The sequence below is a fragment of the Equus przewalskii genome, chromosome 17, assembly GCF_037783145.1.
Source record: "Equus przewalskii isolate Varuska chromosome 17, EquPr2, whole genome shotgun sequence".
NCBI lineage: Eukaryota > Metazoa > Chordata > Mammalia > Perissodactyla > Equidae > Equus > Equus przewalskii.
In genome coordinates this window covers 59227041-59248124 of record NC_091847.1, presented here as the reverse complement: position 1 = coordinate 59248124, position 21084 = coordinate 59227041, and the positions used below count along the sequence as shown (strand labels likewise).

General features: G+C 36.7%; 1 protein-coding gene across 13 annotated transcripts in view; it reads right to left on the bottom strand.

The window, feature by feature from the left end:
- Nucleotides 1–21084, bottom strand: part of ITPRID2 (ITPR interacting domain containing 2) — a 104271-nt gene that overhangs the window by 1582 nt on the left and 81605 nt on the right. For 6 of the 13 annotated variants that reach the window (XM_070580357.1, XM_070580361.1, XM_070580360.1 and 3 more), the window contains 9 exons: nt 18559–18631; nt 14672–14760; nt 12100–13293; nt 9954–10031; nt 9747–9874; nt 9317–9467; nt 7910–7975; nt 6827–7291; nt 134–251 (listed from right to left, as the gene is read on the bottom strand). In XM_070580357.1, coding sequence (XP_070436458.1) covers nt 147–251; nt 6827–7291; nt 7910–7975; nt 9317–9467; nt 9747–9874; nt 9954–10031; nt 12100–13293; nt 14672–14760; nt 18559–18631 — 2349 coding nt within the window. In that variant the 3' untranslated portion in view covers nt 134–146. The remainder of the gene's footprint in view (nt 1–133; nt 252–6826; nt 7292–7909; nt 7976–9316; nt 9468–9746; nt 9875–9953; nt 10032–12099; nt 13294–14671; nt 14761–18558; nt 18632–21084) is intronic. The other 7 variants (XM_070580362.1, XM_070580363.1, XM_008522791.2 and 4 more) reach the window with 4 other exon arrangements.

Below are 21084 nucleotides of genomic sequence, written 5' to 3'. Positions count from 1 at the left end.
ACTGGCTAACATATTACATGGATGAAAATAAAAATCTAGCTAGAGAAACAGACCTGTGTATTAAGAAAACAAAGCATTTAAAACTAAGCACTAATTTACATTTAGCTAAACAAACAAATTCAGAAAAATTTACCTATAAATTCCATTTAATGACTATCTTGCTTAGAACTGGATGCTTTACTTGAAGATACTGCTGCCAAAAGTCCACTTACAATTTCCCGTCTGATTTCTCCAACAATGGACTCTTTAATCTAGAATGGAAAAAGACGAAAATAAGAATTTAACAATAAGATTGCAATCCATTTTTTCTGTTTTCAAAAAACATAAATAGTATTTAATTCTTGCATCAGCTAAACCATAGAGAAAACAACAACCTTTATGTAAACCTTCATGAAATAGGGAGAGGGGTGGGGAATCGTGTCCATCTATCCTCAAACCCAGATCAGACTCTGAGGTCTGGTTTAGCATAACTCAGATAACTCCATTACAAAATATCACAATTCTTAAATTGAGAACATTAGAAAATGTTATTTTATAGACTAAAAACTTCTATTAAATAATTTCCTTCATGATACAAAATAACCTGGAAAAACTGATTAAATCTTAGTTTCACTTTTATGTTTTTTATTAATGACTATCTTTGTATGGTAATTAGCAGGATACTCAAATGTTCTCATTGTTAAGAAAACCTGTTAGTGGCAAAATAATATACAACTATATGCCTGTTTAAACCAACCGAAAGCAAAGTAGCTAAAGAAGTTATATATTGTTCTCACCTAATATGTACACTTTAAATGGAAAGATCATTTAGTGCAATTTATTTTAAAACATGAAAAACATCCTCTAAACCACCCTAAACTCTAGAGGAATAAATTTTTCTTTGGTTGTATGGTACATTTGTCACCTGCCTGAAAATTCTGCTTCAGAGAAGGATATAAATCTTATTTTATTGTTGGAAAAGGCCAATAGACCTAGGGGCAATGACAATTCTATCAAGATTTTCTTCTCCAGATGTCCAAACACTACACATGCCTACCCACGCCTTTTTCTCTCTAATGATATAGCATCACCTCCAAATAGCTATTTGTGAGGGCTTTAAATGTGTATTTCCTGAAATAAACTGATAATGCCTTCCCAAATTAGCACTCAAGACACTCAACCAGCTTTTAAAAATTCTACATTTCCACAGTTTCCTGTCAGACTGATCTATTTCCTAAAATGTTCTTAAGTACATCCTGAACATATCTCAATTGAAGTCTTTCCAAAAATGGCTCTGTATTAATCTGTCATGCAAAAATGGAACACAATACACAGATTTATATGTAAGTACTCACAGAAACAAACACTCCTTAGCTACCAACCATCTGTATTGGAATATATTTAAATAAACACAGCTTCTCATTTTACCTTCTACCAATATTTCTAAACTTTAAACATCATTAAAAATAGTTTCTGAAGTCCATGCTACTTCAGGTTCATTTTTCAAACGAATATGTGTTGGATAGAAATATTAGGAAAACTAGAATCTCTTAGCCACAGTATATGAGTGCAATTACAATGTGTTGAATCAGAACCTCTGCAAATCTGTATTTACAAAAGACCATGACATAGTCTTTCTCGTCCTTTTGTCCAATGCGATATGGCAATTTTATTAAATCTCATCATTCTTCATCATTCAAAAAACAAACTAGCCAAAAGTATTCTCTACAAACCAAAAATGTGTGCCAACATTTTTAAGGGTACAGACATTACTGGAGTAAAACATAAGTCTCTACCATCAGGAAGGTTTAATCTAGATGGGCAAAAAATGAATATTGTTTTATAAACTATTAAGAGGAAAAAATAATTTATTAATTCATTAATGACATAAGAACAGAAAAAATTTTGAAAAATGAGAGACCAGTATGTTCTGGAAGAGGAAAAATAAAAAATTCTCAGAGAATGGGAGACTTAAAACAGCAGGTCATGGGGCCAGCCTGGTGGCACAGAGGTTAAGTTCTCACATGCCACTTTGGTGTCCCAGGGTTCGTGGGTTCAGATCCCGGGCACGGACCTACACACACCTCATCAAGCCATGCTGTGACAGCATCCCACATACAAAGTGGAGGAAGACTGGCATGCATGTTAGCCCAGGGACAATCTTCCTCAAGCAAAAAAGAGGAAGATTGGCAACAGATATTAGCTCTGGGCCAATCTTCCTCACACACACACACACAAAATAGTAGGTCATGAAAAACAAAGGACAATTTCAGATGATTGTGAGAAGGAAAACTGCAGCAGGAGCACCTTGGATGAGAGGGCAGCAAAAAAGGAGCCGAGCTGACAAGAAAGTTCTTACTAGGGAGTCCAAGGAAATAGGATAGGAAGGATGAGGTCAAATGGAAAGTGGTGTGCTGTGAGCTACTTCAGGGAGAGGACTGGTCTCCTTTATCAATGTATCCTGGCATACAGTAAGTGCTCAATCCATGTCTGACTGAATGCATCAACAAGAGAGTGAGAGAGACAGAACAAGAGAGCCCGAGAGTGAGACAATATCAGACACAAAAAGGAACAGAGAGAAGAAAAATAAAGGACTACAGACAGACCGGCACTGAAAATGACAAGATGCCTTTAATAATTTATTGAAGGAACAAATGTATGGATAAGTAAATTAGTTCTAAAATCTCCTATGCTACAGAGAGGTTGGAAGGATTAGGAGTGAGAAAACTCTACTGGGATGATGGTAAAGTTGCCTTTATGAGTACAATTTCCAAAAAGTGGTACAAGCTGAAGACAGACTACTTGAGAGTGAGAAAGGAATGCTCATGGGCAACGTTAACAGACTGACTGCAAGTCTGCAGTGGGGCAATGCATCCACTTAACATGCATCTACTGAGTGCCTGCTTCGTGGCAGCCATTATATCAAGTGATCACTAAAAGAAGTTATAATAAGAACACAGGCATGCTGTGTATTTACCAAAATACATGTTTAAAGCATGTCAGATGAACTGTAACATAGATACTAAAAATCATGAACCAACCCTAGGAACTTCAATAAACAAAGAACTCTCTAAACACAAAGAAATCTATGTTTACTCTTTGACCTTTAATTCTGTTGAATTTGCTTCCGTGGGCACATGCTCATTCCTTCTATTAAGTAATCTTTTTCCTTTTTTTTTTTTTTATGTAACTGTAAACAGCTTTAGACCACGGATTACATACTTCACAGACCACTTGGCAAATTCCAAGAGAGTGTACTTTTTCCCACCACAACATACATAATCTGCAGAAAAGAGGTATGTTTAACCTGACAAAAGCATAGTTATTGAATGAGTGTATTAAATATTTGTCTGAAAGGACTTTCGGTGTTCTCCTTTAAAGAAGAATTCTACTGTACTAACACATTATAAATAATAAAAGCATTCCTTTTAAAAACCACATGTGGTGAAATGATGGAAACAAAGGCCTGACAGACATCTTTGTTCTCATGCACCCATGAGTGCAATAAGAAAACGTCCCTCAAAGCATCTGCCAAACACACTTAATCCTCACCTGCAAAACTGCTCAACCCAAGCTTGCATCTTGCCTTCCTGAATAGTGGCTTTGTTAACGGGGTCGGGGACTCAGAATTTACTGGGAAGACAGACTCTAATTTAATTTTCTTGGAAGTTGATACAATAAATTTGAAAAAAATTGGAATTCAGTACCATGTATATTTAGGTAAAAAGATTACAGATTTGAAATGAACAGAATCAAGACTAATCTGAATTTTAAATATTTTGTAAACAAAGTCTAACAGTACACCATTGTCACTGAACTAAGATGATATTAACACGTTTTTTCCATTATAAATGGCATTGGACTAATTTATGCTTTTTAATATATGCTTTTAAAGTGCTTTAAAACCTTTTATTTTCTTAAGCACATCGATATTCCTCTTACGCCTTGTTTGACCTGTATACCCTTGCTTGGTAAGTCCTCCTTTTAAGACAGTAAAAGGGTAAATGTTAAGCCTAACTTCCTCCAAACTATACCAAGTTCTGAATTAGGGAGTTTCTAATTAACAGGTTTAGTAACAAATTCTGAAAAATTCTTCAAACATTTGACCTGCATGTCAGTTTAAATGTCTTCAAATTACGAAATCTTTCCTATTTAACAGGAGGTTCTTATAAATGATTAAGTAATTCTCGAGGACCAGGGCAGTGTAACAGGACAATGGACTCCTCTATGTGCCATGTTCTATCAGCCAAAGACTCAATGCTCTGGTGTAGGAATGCTTTACTTCTAGGAAATTACTCATAGCACACATCAGGCCGTCCATTATCAACTCTAAAAATGAGGACTCAAGTGTGCCTTAAGGGAGTATTTGTACCAAACAAGCATCATAAAGTTGAGTTTTCAAGGAAAACTTTTAAATTAAAGCAAGCTAAAAGGAACAAAATATCACATTTCTAGGGGAAAAAAATGTACCTTAAAACTTACTTCTTCAGTAACAAATATAGCACGGAGAAAAACAATTATTTTACTCAAAAATTACCTTTGATATGAAACATATAAGAATGGATTATAATCAGTCACATGTAACTGAATAAGGTGGATATACCACTACGGTGGATATATCGAGCTTGCTAAACATTAGCCAGCTACAACCAACTCAATAAAAATAATTACATTAGTGGGACAAATGAATTTATAGAATTAAGATCTTCTAAACTTTAAGTTGGTGATTCATGTCATGAAAAGAAATTACATATATGCAATCTCTTCTGTTATAACGCTTGTTTTGAAAAGTGAATTTGTCTCAACATGACTGAGATATTAGGAAACAACTTGACTATAATGTAAATTTCATGTTTGCTTATATGCAATTTCATCCACAAGTAACACTAGGTGAAGGTAGATGATGCATTCAGCTGAACCCAGGAACACAGCACACAAAATGCACACACATTAAACATCTACTAGCTATCTCAGTCCACTGTGTGTTAGCAGCCACAGCTATCCATAGCGAGTACTAAAACCTTCTGCTGGATTTCATATCACCCTCCTCCACCACTTCACAGTAACTCACAAGCTGCAACCCTTCCAAGGCTCAATTCCATAAGCAAATTTCAGGTCTTTTCAAGGCAAAGCACCATATTTATTGCAGTATTTATGTATTTCTTAACCATTTAACGTGCATAAAACTGTGCTATTGTTTTTATTAGGTTTCTATCTTTTTTTTTAATATGTCACGGACAAAGTTTTGAGTGTTATGCTTCTAATCCTATTTTCCCCACAAGTTCTGTGGTTTTTATCACACGAATTTGTATAGCACAACAATTTTTAGGAACGCATATATTACACTACAGCAAAACTGACTGTATTTCTTTTTAATGTACTTCTCAAGCTACTGTCATGAGGCTATAAATGATGGCACTTAATACACATGAACTAATCTCTGGACCCAGAGGATCAATGGCCCATTTGAGGGAAGATTCTGGTCTGCTGCCACCTTTCTTGACCTATGACCACTAGAAATATGTTCTATGTTACTCACAAATTAATTCTAAAAATACATTAGGTTCATATTGCTGAATTTATTGGAAATACGCAGATTAAAAATAGGGCGCTGCTGACCTTAATTTCTCTGGCTCATTTTGACCTTTTCCATTTCTAAATTCTCAGTTCTTGAATACATTACACTAAATGCTTTTCTGTGTAATTGTTCAATTGTTTCTTGAGTTAGTCTTGTTTACCTCCCTACTAGCCTTTAAGCTTAAGGATTTCATGTCTTATATGTATGTTTCTTTTATGCTTTACAGAGCAGATACTCATTAAGATACTTACAAAGTGATTTTTGTTTAATGTATAAGATATTCCTCTTTTTAACTAATGGAAGGAATAAAGATCCTTTCTCATCATGGGTTTTAATATCTCAGTTGGAAAGAACTATGGATAATTATGGTTCTTCCTTAGAGCTACTCTTAAGATGAGGGAACAGAACGGAAAAAAACATACTATTCACCACGTGTAATTTTTATCCCATGTAATCTACCGGATTTTGCACCCAAAGACAAAGTGTGATTTGAGAAAAAAAGGAGAAAAATAAAAAGCCATCATAAAAATGTATCTATAGAGATCTCCCTTTTTAAATGATATATATACTATTCCTTATTACCTGATCCTAGCGGCAAAAACAGCTATTTTACTAATTTTCTCAATTAACTTTTGACTTTTGACTACAAATCTTCCTAATTTTTTGCCGTCCTTTTGGTGACCTAGAACCATAGTTAAATGCTTCAGGTTTGCACATTGCCATCATCCAGGATAAACCTTCTTTTCATTCTGCATTTCTATCTTGGAATAACTCATAAAATGTCCACATTTCTCTACTCATTAAACCAAACAGATCAAGTGCTCACTTCGGCAGCACATATACTAAACCAAACAGATCAAATTCTTTATACTTATTGAAATCACACCACCATTTTCTCATGTCATTTGACATTATAAAATGACAGCTTTTAATCCTGGAAGAAATCTAAATTGTAATCCCTCATCTTACAAATGTGGAAACAGAAGTCTAAAGAGTTTGTCACATTTATTTTGAGCCCTACAAATACCTTCTTCATAAGAGTAAATACAGAGAATTAAAATTATTTCACACTGGAGTATGAAATTTGAAGAAATGCTATTACAAATATATCTTAATAGACATCAGCTGGATCAATGGTAGAGTTAATTTAAAAGCACTCTGAAAATTACCGAATACAGTGAATCAAAGGAATATCTTATAATGTTAAAATAAAACCTCCTCCAATACGTATCTACTAATATAAACTAATTAAGCATAGATTTTACTCACCTCCCGTATAACTTGCTGCAACTCATCTTGCTCCACGTTTTTATGCATTTCCTCAGCAGCTGGCATTAATGGGATTTTTCTATGCCCTTCTTCCACTTCAGATTTAGGTCCTATAGCCTCTAAGGCTTCTTCAGCTGCTCCAACTTCCTGGGAACTTTCCACATCTGGAGGCATCTGCACAGAGCCTTTTCTAGAAGGAGCAGTTGGTGTTAAGGCCACTGATGCTCGGAATACTTTCTTTCTCGGTACTAGATGGGTCTTGGGTTTGCCCACTGAGTCACCAGAAGGTACTCCAGTTCTTCTATTAGCGTGAGAGGGACCAGAACATACAGAAGATGACTCTGACGTTGCTTGGGAGAAAACAGATTCTGAGCTTTCTCCTGGAGGAATTTCAAATCCCATTTCTCCCAGTCCCAGGCCCAATTCAGACTTCAGATAGGACTGCTCTCGCATCAGTTCAGTGACCTGGAGATCAGAAAAACTGTAAGTCTTCTCTCTTGAAATTAAGATTGGTAGTTAAAAAAAGGTTAAAATCCTAGCTGTGATTCCTGCCAAAAATCACTTAATTTGTAAAGACGTGATTCTAATTAACTCATTTAGTAAACAATTTCCTTTGCAAAAACAGCAAGAAAAACTTAAATTCATAGTGAGATCAAGCCATAAAATGTGTAACTAGAATATATAGTTAGATGAATTTTACTTGTTACCACATGGGAGTCCAAATTACTTGTAAGGAAGAGTCCTAGTGAAAATCAAAATAGTTACTCACAATGCTTTCGCCCCCAAATGAACCAAATTTGTTTAAAATACTTAAAAAATCAGACTTGTTCAAAAAGTAGTCATCTTACAGATCCAAATACCTAAAGGACCCAGAATCAGACTGAAAGCACATTTCCCCTGGAGTATAAATTAAATACTTTTTATGATGCATTACCTCCTTTAGGCCATACAGATAAATCACTACTGCAATTACCGGTTTTCTAGCGGCCTAAAAAAGCCATTTCAGGTAGACTAGGAAAATTGTGTGTTTATGAAATGTTCTATCATTCCCTTCCCCAGCGATAGAAAAGGAGAGAGGCTTACTGGTTCCAGTACATTCAGTGGAGAAGGGCATGACAAGTTATCAGCACTTCTACTGCCACACATTCCCTGAAAAAGAACAATAGATATGTGTGTGTGTATATTTTTTCAAATTGCAAATGTTTTATTATAAAATGAATTGGCTAATTATTGCCCTGAAACATTCCTTTATGTCACAAAGGTCACCCTCAACTATCATGGGATCCTATAAAATGTGTTATTGTGACAGAAGGTGCACAGATGATGTTCTGATTCTCTGCTGTCACCAACACATCTCTCAGAATAATGGATCAAAACTTTTTATGGAAAAATATTCATCGCTGATATAGGATATTGTATGCTATGCTATAACACATATGTCTCTAGCTACACATACACATTCTTATTCTACTGATTCTACTCCATATGTGTGCATATATTCGTGTGTGTGTATTCATCTATTTTTAACAAAATCAAATACGTTGTTCAAGTAACAAAGAGAAAAGTTCAAGATGTCAACATTTAAAAGCAATATATTCTAAAACTGCAAAGACAGTATCAAAAATAATACAACTGTTGGCCTGGTGGCACACCAGTTAAGTTCACACATTCCGCTTCTCGGCGGCCCGGGGTTTGCCGGTTCGGATCCCGGGTGTGGACATGGCACCACTTGGCACACCATGCTGTGGTAGGCATCCCGCATATAAAGTAGAGAAAGATGGGCATGGATGTTAGCTCAGGGCCGGTCTTCCTCAGCAAAAAGAGGAGGATTGGCAGTAGTTAGGTCAGGGCTAATCTTCTTCTTCAAGAAAATAAATAAATAAAAAAATAATACAACTCTTGAAGTTCAAATTTCATGGAAGGGAACACTATAATATGAAAAGTGGCATAAAATAAAGAGAAATGGTATTTCTTTTTAGTCTCTTAGTTGTATACATGATTTCTGACCTTACAAAGATCTTGCTTGACTCCTTAAAAAACATAAAGAATGAAAAAGCATTCAAAATAAAGAAAAAGTTTAAGATAAATGGTTATTTATTTGAAGGAAAGAAAGGGGGAAAAAAAGACTGGGTGAAATATATATTTGTGCTCTTTGCAGTTATATGCAGTGATTAAAATCTAAATTAGTCATACATTAACCCACTATCATTTTTCCTTTAAAACACCCAAACTTTTGTGTTGCTCCTTATTTTCTACTATTAAAAATTATGATTAAAAATTTTCAATGTATTTCTAAATATACTAAATATTTAAGAAAATAATCACAACTTGCACATTCAACTGATTTGAAGGAAAGGCCTCTTAAACATTCTGCATGCTTCTAATGCTATCAAAATGAGTGTTTTTAAATTAAGGTACTTGTCCTAAATGATGTGGAAGACTAGAACAAAACCCTTAGTGAAAAGTACGACAACCCCCACGGCACCGTACCACCAGAGCTGAGGAGCGGAAGGGAGAAGGCACGGGCTGGGCGCGCAGCTGGTCCTCCAGGCCCAGCAGGCGCTCCTCCAGCTGCAGTTCCAGGTCCTGAAGTTCCATTCGGACTGCATTTCTCAAACTCTGCAGCTGATCAACTTCATACCTATCGGTATGGTGACAGGCACACAGTTTGAAAACAGCAGTCTGGAGGATTCATATTCACAACTCTCTCACAAGCAATCAGAAAGTATTAAAATTCCAAGTTTCATAAACTAGCACGAGAGCAACTGCAATAGGAGTAATCACTAGGAGAACTCGTCTTTCTTCCTCTACCCTCTCTCACAAATATCCCAAACACTAAAAACCAGATTACAAAAAAGGTCAACAATGCTTTCTGGAACGAAAAATACTAGAGCTACATTAAGACAAAGCGAACTTTTACCTTTCCTCCTCTGTCATGTGATGATAAACCATCGTCTGCTGACGCAGCATTGCCAATTCTAAATCCATCATTTGTGTTCTAAACAAATTCAGGCTCCGCCTCATTACCTGGAGCTCCTGAAAAGTATTCTAAAATACAACATAACAAAATCATACTTCTAAATCGTACAAATTATTTCATAACACAAAGATTTCAGTAAGAACTTACTTCATAAAGAGGTAGAACAGACGAGTTCTGAGTACGATATGGAGCAGCAGCAAGGTCATGTCCTCTCATCATAGGGTACTTCAAAAGAGTGAAAGTATGGTTACAAACCAATGGTAAAGTAACTACTTTCAAATTATCTAAGGTGTTAAAAAGGTGGGATTTGGGGCTACATATTTTTCTCTTTGAGACAGACACAAACAAACAAAACACTTCATATTGTAATCAGGAACCAAATAAATCAGTCCCCACTGCTCCCTTTACTCCTCTGTGTCAGGTATAGGAATGAGGAAGAGGCAAAGCACATGTACAGTTCAAATCTGTGTCTTGTGGGACTTCCCTCTTGCCTTGAGAAAGTAGAAAAACAAAAACGAAACTCAAAAATGTAGAAGCAATAGCAGACGTCACTCTGAGATTACAGAAAGCATTGACTTGGCTGGAAAGAGCAGCAAGCCATAGTCACACTCATCCTTTAGACATCTGAGCATCTACTATATGTTACTATTTTACGTGGTGAAGAAAAGAAGAGAAAAGGCATTCCCAGCCTTCAAGTGTTCTCATAGTGGAAGACAGAAAAGTTAAAAAAAATTATTTTAATATTGGGGTGAGTGCGGGAGTGCTATGATGGAAACACACCAAAATCCAGATTAGATGTGTGAGTGTTCCCAACAGTGGTGACACCTGAGCTAAGTCTTAAAAATAAACAGGGCTTCGTCAGGCAAAGAAAGGCAAAAGTGGGGCATTCCAAGTTGAAAAAAAAAAGGGGGGGCATATGTAAAAACGGATACCTAGGAACGCACAACAATTTAGAGGGCTGCATGCAGTTCAATACAGCTGGAACACAAACATAAGGAGTGAGACTGGAGACACAGGCAGACGCCAGGTCATGAAGAGCATCTGTCTATTGAGTAGGGTGGGGTGAGGGTGGGAAAATTAATTAGCTGAGTAACTGATGGGACATCCAAGAGTAAGACCACTTCTAGAGCAGAACAAGCTGGCCGAGAGAGAGAGGTGCACAATGAGGGTGCAGTGGACAGGGCCCTAAGAATCCCCAGTTTCATGTAATTATAGCTGAAAGGTTAAATATCTCACTCATAGACAGATATCTCACTAATTAGACAGAACTCCGTTTTGTAAGGAGGAATCTCCACATGTAAGGACAGACATCCACGTTCTGGTTAGACTGAAAATAATTAGGAGACAATTGTCATGAGGATAAAATCTATATTTGAAAGAAGGTATATCTTACTATACAACTTAAAAAGTTACAACTTTCATTTTTGCTTTCAAAGTGGCTTGCTGTCTACTATGTCATTATCATAAGAGATCCATTATATACATTCCAGGCCTCCTGACTCCCAGCTCAACACTCTGATCATTACACTGTCATTTTGTTCATTTCCTCAATTGTCTAAACGTAAGTAGTTCAGAGAAAGATTTAGAAAGGAAATGTGAAAGGCAAACCTAAAGACAATTTGCTTATTCTCAAAGTTTTTTGAAATTATTTCCAGCTCACTAAAACATCTGACAGAGAGGACTTTAGAGTGACAAGACACATAGAGCATTTTTATTTGAATTCACACTTTACCTGAGTTTTTCTCTGAGGTAACGGCAGTCTTTGAACCCAGTGGAGGCAGACTAATTCTGTGCCAGAAGAGCAGCATCAGGAGTCAGTAGATGAAGGGAAAGCTTAGTCAGAGAGCTACGAGCAGAACCAGGAGGCCCACGGTGACACAGAAGCCAAGGGGAGGAAAACTTAGAAAGGAAGAGGTGGTGAACACTGTCAAATGGCAGAGAGAAGGAGAGAAAGTACTTGAGGAGGAAGATTCTTAATAACAGGGACAACTTGACTATGACAAAGACACTGGAGGAGAGGCTACAGAAGGGAAGAAACCGAATGAGCGAAATTTCTTCTCCAGAAGGGAGGGAGACTGTGAGCAGAGAAATTAACCTTATTCGGGATTAGTTACAGCTTTTCCTTTGAGATGGAGGGAAGAGTAGAGGAGGAGCGCAGGTACAGGTAAGTTTAGGCATGTAAGAAAATGAAAGCGAGGTGCTTCATGCCTGCTGGATCTTAGATCCTCTGTGAATCAAGAGGTGCGCAGATCAATAAAGAAAAAAGTTAAGAAGGATATACTTTTTCTCATACCTGTGAAAGATTCTGCAGTGAGTTTCTAATATCATGCAACACTCTTCGCAACTGCATTTCGATGGCAGAAGGAGGGTTCGCAGAGCAGGCTCGGTAAGGGTAGGCAGCGTGTCTATGTGAGTAGGGACACCCAAAAGGGGAAGTGAAGGCACTACAGGTGGCGCCCGAGATGTTGGGAACACTGTGAGTGCTCAGAGTTCTCGTGTGCTCACACAGGGGCCTTTCCTGCCACTCAGAGTGGACAGAGTGAAGGGAGCAGGTGGACTGGGAAATAGGCGCCGGAGCATACAGTGAGCAAGTGGGAGTCCTTCGAGCATGGCATTCCTCCAACTGGTTCCCCTCGCTCGGAGAGGCTTCTTCTTTCTTCACAGATGATGGAGAGATGAAAATGGTGGATTTAACTAAAGACTGACCATCTGGCTCAGTCACCTCTTTTTCTAACTTCTGTTCCTCTTCAGGTGTGTACTTATAGGTGAAGGAAGGTGGACTGCATCTGGTCTCCTTTCCTGGGGACAACCGAACATTGACAGAGGACACAACCTTCACTGGGTTCAATAAGGTGGTTGGTAAGGACTGAGACCTTCTTAGAGGATAGCCAGCTTTTGCAAATAAGTACCTCTGTTTTAACAGATCTTTCGACTTTATCAAGCTACGCCCTACTCTTTGATTAGACAGACTGCAAACCTTCATCTGAGCTCTTTGCAAAGCTGTAGTAACTCTGTCCACAGAAGAGGGAGGCCCAGTTGTATCTTCAGAGCCCTTCTCACTGCATTTAGCTTCAATAGAAGCCAATGATTTCAGAATATGGTGAGTGGTATACTGGGCAAATTCACATTCACTGCCTTTGTCCACATCACTTTCAGCACTTGCTTCCCTCTGCAGTTCCAACGGCTGTGCTGGAGACAAGTCCTCTTTCATTTCGGTAATTTCAGGAGCAGGATCCCCTGCACTACCAGTGGACTGTTTATTTCCTTTATTCTCAACAGTCTCACACTGCAGGAAATCCTGGCTATCTGACCTTCTTTTGTCAGCAACTGATGTTGCCTTCTTGCTTCCCTTCTGAAAAGCAATCAGAGACTCCTCCTCTGATTCTTGTGCTATTGGTGTGACATGGTCTTCACCAAATGATGTGACTGTTGTCTCACTGTCACAACTATCAGCACTACTCCCCATGGCTTGCAAGGACTCCTGAACCTGTGAAAGGAAGACAGGAGGAAGGATGGAGAATTCAAATGAGAAATATCATTAACAAAATACCAAACTGATATGATGCTTCTATACTTTTAGGGTCTCCCGCCTCGGATGCTGTTCAAGACTGCTTTTATTGCTCCTGATCAGAAACCCCTCCACTTTCTCACAAAGATTATTCTAGACCTTTACTATTTTCCTTAAATCCTCTTTTCACTACCCATCTCATCTCTTTTTCTTCCAACACGACACTGACTCGGAGAAAATGGACAAAAATTTCTCAACTTTCTTCCCCAACACCTACAAACTTCCCCATACCACTCTCCTCCTCTCCATTCTGAAAGGAAACTATGTCTCTTTTTTCAAAGCTAATCCTTCCAACCAGTACTTTTGATCACATCCTCTCCAGAACTTGGGTATTTCTGGAGTTTCATCCCAGATTTTCCTGCATCAAGTTCTTTTTCTCTTCCAGTCCCCTCCCCTTAAGCTTCTCTAAGTCATTACCCTATGAAAAAGACCAAAAGACCTATCATCCTTCAGCTATCATCCTTATTTGAAAAAACAGTCAACATTCAGATCTTTTCTTCCTTAACCTCAATTTACTCTCCAATCATGCTTCTGCCTCAGTTACTCCATGAGAATTATTCACTCAATTCAGTTTCCAAATAGCCAAATTCTCATCTTTTTACTCTGATGGCCATAGTTCTCCTTTCAAAAGTTTTTCCTCCATCTCCCAGTTTTTCTACCCACGAGATTATTCTCTCGGAGCCTCCTTAGACACTTCTCTTGTCTGTCTATCCCTTAAATGCTACGTTTCTAAAGGCTCTTTTCTGGGTTCTCATTTTCTCGTATTCCAATTTTCTTTAAAATTTGCTTATAAAGTTTTAAACAACTTTCATGTACATTCTATGTACTACAAATACAGAATATAAGCTCCTTGAGGATAAAGATGTGCCTATCTTCTGGTTATCTAGTATACCATACCTTAAAAGTAATATAATACTCAGCAAGCCATGGATCCACACTCAATGTTAGTTATTAAATAAACAATTATCGTAAAATACTGAAACACAATGATAGTAAAAATAAGAAAAATAACAGAATAGATTAATGATTAAAATAAACTCTCTTCCCTGGTAGTCCAAAAATAAGGGAGCTTTTTTTTTCGTTCTTAAATATTTGGTCAGAGAGAGATAAAGAATTAGTGAAATCTAAAATTTGCAGCCAAATGCTTAGATAACATCTGCATCCCTGGAAAGTTTTATTCTTACAGTCATTTGAAAAATAAAGACTACACAGATTCAGTCTTAAAATGTATAGCTACTGAAAAATCGCCTAAACTGAAGCAGTTAATCACAGTGCCTACTACAATAGAAAGTTTTACCTGAAGATGATTAACGGAGAGAGACTCTGTTGAATCTTCAGCAAAACCACTGCTATCAGAATGCTGACTTGCGGTACGTAATAGATGATCTACCGAAAGAAACACCATCATACAAAACTGCTACATATGACTTCAATGAGGACGGTAAGATTACAGACATATGATTCCCAACAAATAGATGACACACAGCATTGACTCTTTCTTAGAAAAGTAAGTGTTACTTATGCAAAACTGTGGCTTCAAGGCACAGGAGGTAACTTCAATTCATCCAAAACAATCAGATCTATCACAAATTCTCAGTTTTCAGTTGCTAATTAAGCTTTAATTAATGTATTTTGGTAAATCCAATTAATGTCTTATTCTTGGAGGACAACTGATTGAAAAAATCAGTGGCTCTAATAAAAGAGCCCCAAAGTAGACTATTTCCATAATGTAAATATATAAAGATATTTAGTAGGTGAAATTAGAAGTTTAAATGTAGTGTGTAAAAACTTCTATTATCTTCCTAATAAGAAAAGAATACAATTAAGGCCAATAAATTAAATAATTTGTATGCAAAGATATACTTAAATGCCTCTGATGTTCCAAATGATGCAAACATTTCTAAGTTATGAAACAACTATTTCATAACAATTGCATGAAACTCAAATAAGTTCAACCAGTACATAATATTGTTAATCTTATAAAAACCCTGTTCATTTTTCACTTCAAAATTCTAATTCTTGGTTAGTATAACCTAAAAAAAAATTCTTTTAAGTAAGTGAAAAGGCCAATTGAGCACATAGCAAGCATGGTCACACACCCATCCACACCACAAGTGCCACAGGGGAGGCACTTTACAAGTGTTACAGTTACTAAGAGAGATGCTTCAAGTCAAGTTCTGCAGAACTTCAAAAGCAACAGGCTAAATAAAGTGTTTACCAAATCCACATTCATTTAAGATTTGAAGGATAGGAAGGAAGAACTTGCTAATATGTTTGAATAGAGTCCAAAATCAAAGTCTTTCTGACTTTGAAAACTATTACACTGTAGCCTCAGGTTCAACCTGGAGCAATACGGAATGGAATAATTTTTTCCCCATTAAAAATTTAGAATAATTCTGTAATATTATTTTAAAATGAATAAAACTTGGGGCCAGACTGATGGCAAAGTGGTTAAGTTTGCGTGCTCTGCTTTGCCAGCCCGGGGTTCACAGGTTCGGATCCCAGGTGTAGACCTACACACGGCTCATTGAGCCATGCTGTAGCAGGCATTCCACTTACAAAATAGAGGAAGATTGACATAGATGTTAGCTCAGGGCAAATCTTCCTCAAAAACAAAAACAAACCCTGCATAATAAAATATAAGGAATTGATCCATACTCTTGATAAGCCTAGGTAAATTAGAATAATTGTGAACTAAATTGGAATAAGCTGTTACCATAGATACTAATTATGCATTACATTGACTGAGAAAACGATTAACATCTTATGTCATAGCAGTTATCACCGTAATTATATTTGCATGTCTTTTTTTAAACAAACTAGACTGTGAGTGTTCTGAAGGCAGAAACCTTATTTCTTCTTTGTATCCCAAATACCTAGAGCAAGCTAACAATGAAAAATGTTTGCTGAATGAGTCAATGACGATAACTACCTCCTTAAACCAACAACAAAATTAAGCAGTCAAGCTTAAAGAATTTAGAAGTGAAACTGCCAATCTGGTCGGGCAAAGGGCAGTGGCCAGAGGGCCCAGGACACCCTGAGCAGCTCTGCTCAGGCTTTCTCTGCAGTGGAGGACAGTCTGTGCCGAGTTCTCCTCTCCTTGGTTAGTCCTGAGCTCACAGAGGTTAGGACAGAGTGTAGACGCAGGCTTCAGAACAGGTGTGGGCAGTAGAAGAACACGGGAGCCTGGGTTCAAGTCCCTGCTTTACCGCTATAAGCAACAGCTTCGCTCCTCAGCAAATCAGGTTGTCTCCTATCTATCTCACAGGGCGACTTCAGGAACTAAGTAGAAAGTAGGTGAAACTATTTTGTAAACTATAATCACAATCCAGGTTCTTTAGTCAGATATTTCAATTTCACAAAGAACACAGTTTGCCAAAGAAAAAGGTGGAACTAAAAGAAACAGACCTCTGTCCTAACTGAAGAGGTAAGACATTTCTAATTAAAAACTAGGAAGTTAGAGCCAACGCTGAACTGAGAACAAAACAAAATCTGGAAATTTTACTTATCCAGTATCATAAAGAAATAAAAGAGAACACCAGTACACTCTGTTAGGCTAAAGAAAACATTAAATATCTTCTGTAATAAGGAAAATATTGGACTACACTCAACAGTATCTACTGAAGGTTAGCTTGTGACAGGAGTTGAGTTGCTAAACCTCTGTGGGCTTCAGTTTTTAAATCCTAGGACTGGATTTGACAGTAAGATCACCGTAACTTCAAAAGTCCTATTACTAAAGTGTGAAGTATTTTTATACATGTACTACATGCATTTTTTTTACCAAACTTGTAAAGTAAATAAATTACCAGTGATTCTAATTCTGTAACTACGATTAATCTAAGATGCTTGCATATCACATTATCCAAACCTGACAGGCCACCTTCAAAAATGACTGAAACACTACCTTTTTCTTTCTCCCTCTCATGTACACACAAAACCATTTTACTTTTAACTTAGAAAAATATGATTCATAAAAATGTTAACATTTTTACTTATGCCACCAGAAATAAGAGACCTTATTTCAGTAAGAGGAAGAAACCCAGAGGTGAATACAAACCACATTCCGTCCTTCCCACCACAGGAAGCTTACTCTTGAAAGATCTTAAAGTAATTATACTGTTTTTACCCCTTTTGACACAGGGCAAGCTGCTTTTTCCAATGTATCCTTTGTCTCCCTATCTAAAGCAAAGGCCCCTTGATGGCTGTCAACTCTGCCTGACAGCTCAGAAACATACACAGATATTTATGAACTTACAAGGGGAAGAAAATTAAGCAGTAAAGTTCTTTTTGTGTCTGCCCAGAACTGTAGTGACCCAATGAGTAGGAACTAGCGTTTCTTAGTATCATATTGCAATCAAAGAAAAGAATATATGCAAATTGTCTCTTATGAAGTCATTTCAGAGATCAGAACACACATGTAATTTGCTATTCTAGGAACATACATATGAATTTTTGCTTAAAAAAAAAAACCAGGGTGGTTCAGCATGTGTAAAGTTTTAAAAATAAACAGCCCTACCTTCAGTGGTCATTTTAACTTCTTCGTTTCCTCTCTCCTCTCCTCTAAATCTCAAAAGCTTTGTAACTTTAAAGATCAGACACGTTTTTCTCATTGCAAGTTAAAAGTGAAAGGAACGGATTCCAAGGTATTTTGGTCAATAATTAATAATTCAAAGGAAGAATGCTACCTACAGCCACTCACCTTTGATCCATAGTTTGAATTTAATTTAACTAGCTTTAACTACTGCTGAGAGATTGGTGTTTTCTTCTACCAGAGGCATATTCACATATTATACCTAGGAGCCAGATTTAAATAATGAAACCCAGAGATGGGCAATACAAGCACACATCTCAATCACAACCATGTAGAAAGTAGCCCTGACCTGTTGCACTATCACTTCCCTACATCCCTTAAGCAGAACTTCAAAATATTTAGAGTACATGGAATTGTGTAACAAGACGATAACAGGATAAGCAAAAACTACAATGACTTATGAGCACATGCTTTCAAGAAGATATAAAAAAATTCTATAACTAAACCATAATGAAGCCTGCAAACCTGTGTTCTTAGTCTTCTTTTTACACTTACAGGTGCTACAAACACTGACAGATAAAAACCCCTTTTCCAAATCAACTGACGACATTTTGGTAATGTGCTGGGGAACTAGTGGCTATGGGTCTACTTACCTCTTTTTGACTTGGTAAGACCCAGCTGGTAAGTGGCTGGAACATGAGGAACTTCTCCCTCCGTACTCTGAACCTAAAGAATAGTTTTAAGTAGTCAAAACTTAAAGAATCTATGGCAAAGAATACCTCTTGACAATCATTTACGAAACAAATCAACTTAACAAAAAAGGTACCAAAGCTTTATATATTTAAAAAATGCAAGACATCTTATCTCAAAATTGTTAAGAATGTCCCACATCTTAATCTTATGATCTATTTTCCAGTTAACAATAGGACTGCAAGTTTGTAACTAGCAAAGAAAAATGACTACTTGTATAAACTTCTTCCTTAAAAAACAGTCACTATTAAATGAAAAATAGATCCATAAGAAAAAGTTCTCTAAAAGTAGTCAAACTTCCAAGTGTGAGGTCAATCCCAGGAGAAACGCCTGCACACTCACTGTGGCAGACCGATGCACAGTCAAGGCGATTACAAGTCCTGCATCTCTGAAAAATGGCGTATCATGCTCCCATTGCAAAGTTTGATAAAACCCCACAAATTTTCAGGTATCAGAAACCACTCGTGTAAGACTGCTTTGTCCTGACATAAATGTTCTTTTAAGATATAACTTGGGAGTTATAAGTGAAAAAGCAGGTTTCATCAACTAAATTGTTGAAAATCTTAAACATAAATCCTCCCTGAAAACTATGTTCAAAGAAGGTATCAAACCCACAAAAGTTATCTTTATATGCTCTTTTTTTCCCCCATCTGCACAATGATATAATTTAGGAATTTTCAGATTCCTTATTCCTACACCCAACCCCCCCAAATACTCTATCTATTTTAACATAACTAAGTCTATATTAAGATTAAGTATTGGCTAATACTAATTCCCAACACTTTACCCTGTAATGATTAGTACTTAAAATAATAAATGACACCCAAGTAAAGTGAGCAAACTAGTCAAACACATGGGTTTTCAACGGTGAACAAATCAGAGAGCAAACAGCAAACAGGTTTTAGGTAGTTTTGAGTTACAAATCCATTTAAGAACCAGAAGTATTCCAGAGGAATGAGTGGAATGATGAACATAAAAGAAGCTCAAAGGTTAATGATATTATTACCCAATTTAAAATTTGCTCTGATTTGTGATATTTGTCCCACACAGTTTCATGAATCCAAGTTTATGCATCTTTTCAAAACTGAAAGCACACTGGTTATTTAAAACCATCACCTATAAATCACATAGAAAATAGTTTCTAGTATTCTTTATTATTGAAAAATTATAATATTCTTCAAAGCAGCAGACGTAAGTTCAACAGGAAAACCATTGTTTTGTGTGCAAAGAAACAAAACGCATTTTCTTTTTATATTCAACAAAAGGTCTATTATTAGTCTCTATTCAGGCCTACCCTACTTCAAAGAGTTTTCTGTGAAGTAAATATCACACAGACCAAGAAAGTATAACTGAAATCCAAATGTCACTTTAATTATATTCTAGGAATCTCAGCTTAGGCACAGTATTATGATACTCCAAATTAGAATCTCTCACTTTAAAATGTAGAATTATCACCTATTCTATGCCTTAGGGTTATAAAATTAGTCACAAAATAACATGACTTTAGTGAATATGTAACCTCAGTACACCATCCTTCAAGATGCTACTCTATGACAAGAAAAAGAAATCTACTCCCTCTCTCCTTTTACTACATACTCCATAAGTAATTGAAAGAAAAAGGCCCTTAAAAAAATAAGCTGGGAGAGTCATATTTTACTAATAAAACTACTGAAGTCAGGATCCTTCCTCCCACTGAGCAAAATCATCAATCACTTACTGAAGACAGAAACAGACCTGCTGTTGATAATAGTTTAAATTTCATAGCTCATTATGTTTTATTATCGGTCACAGTTGTCAAAGGGAAGTAGTCAAATTCAAAATGGGGTGCACCAGGGAAAACCATGACGCAAACACAGAACTTAGACTTCTGTGGCAGGATTTTCCCTGCTCATATTTTAAATCTTCAGTGGAATTCTGATCATTTGCTACAGGTTTCCTTCTACCAAATTAACTACAGCTAAATATTGATAACTGAATTGAGTGATGGATAATGAGCATTCATTATACCATTTTCTCTAATCTTTGGGTAAGCTTGAGACTTTTCATAAGAAAAATTACAAAAAAACCACCACTAAACCAAATTAATAAAATTGCTTGGTTTCAGTGTTTTGAGGTTTAAAGCTGTACGTAAACAGCTTTAGAGTAATGCACACAATTGAGTTACTTCATTTCAAAAATGTTTTAATAAAACAAAGACTATACCCTTTTGAATCAATATCCTGCTGCCATGGCAGGCACCTACTTCGTTTTCTAACATCTGTCATTTTGTCTTTACTAAGATGTATCCTCTAGGCACCAAACTACTGTATTGCATTCTACAGAGTAGCAATATTTGGAATGTTCTAACTCAGCCCTTTCTCCAAGGTTTAAAGAGAGCTGTACAGCAATTTTTGCTTTTTGGTTTTTTTTTGTTGAGGAAGATTAGCCCT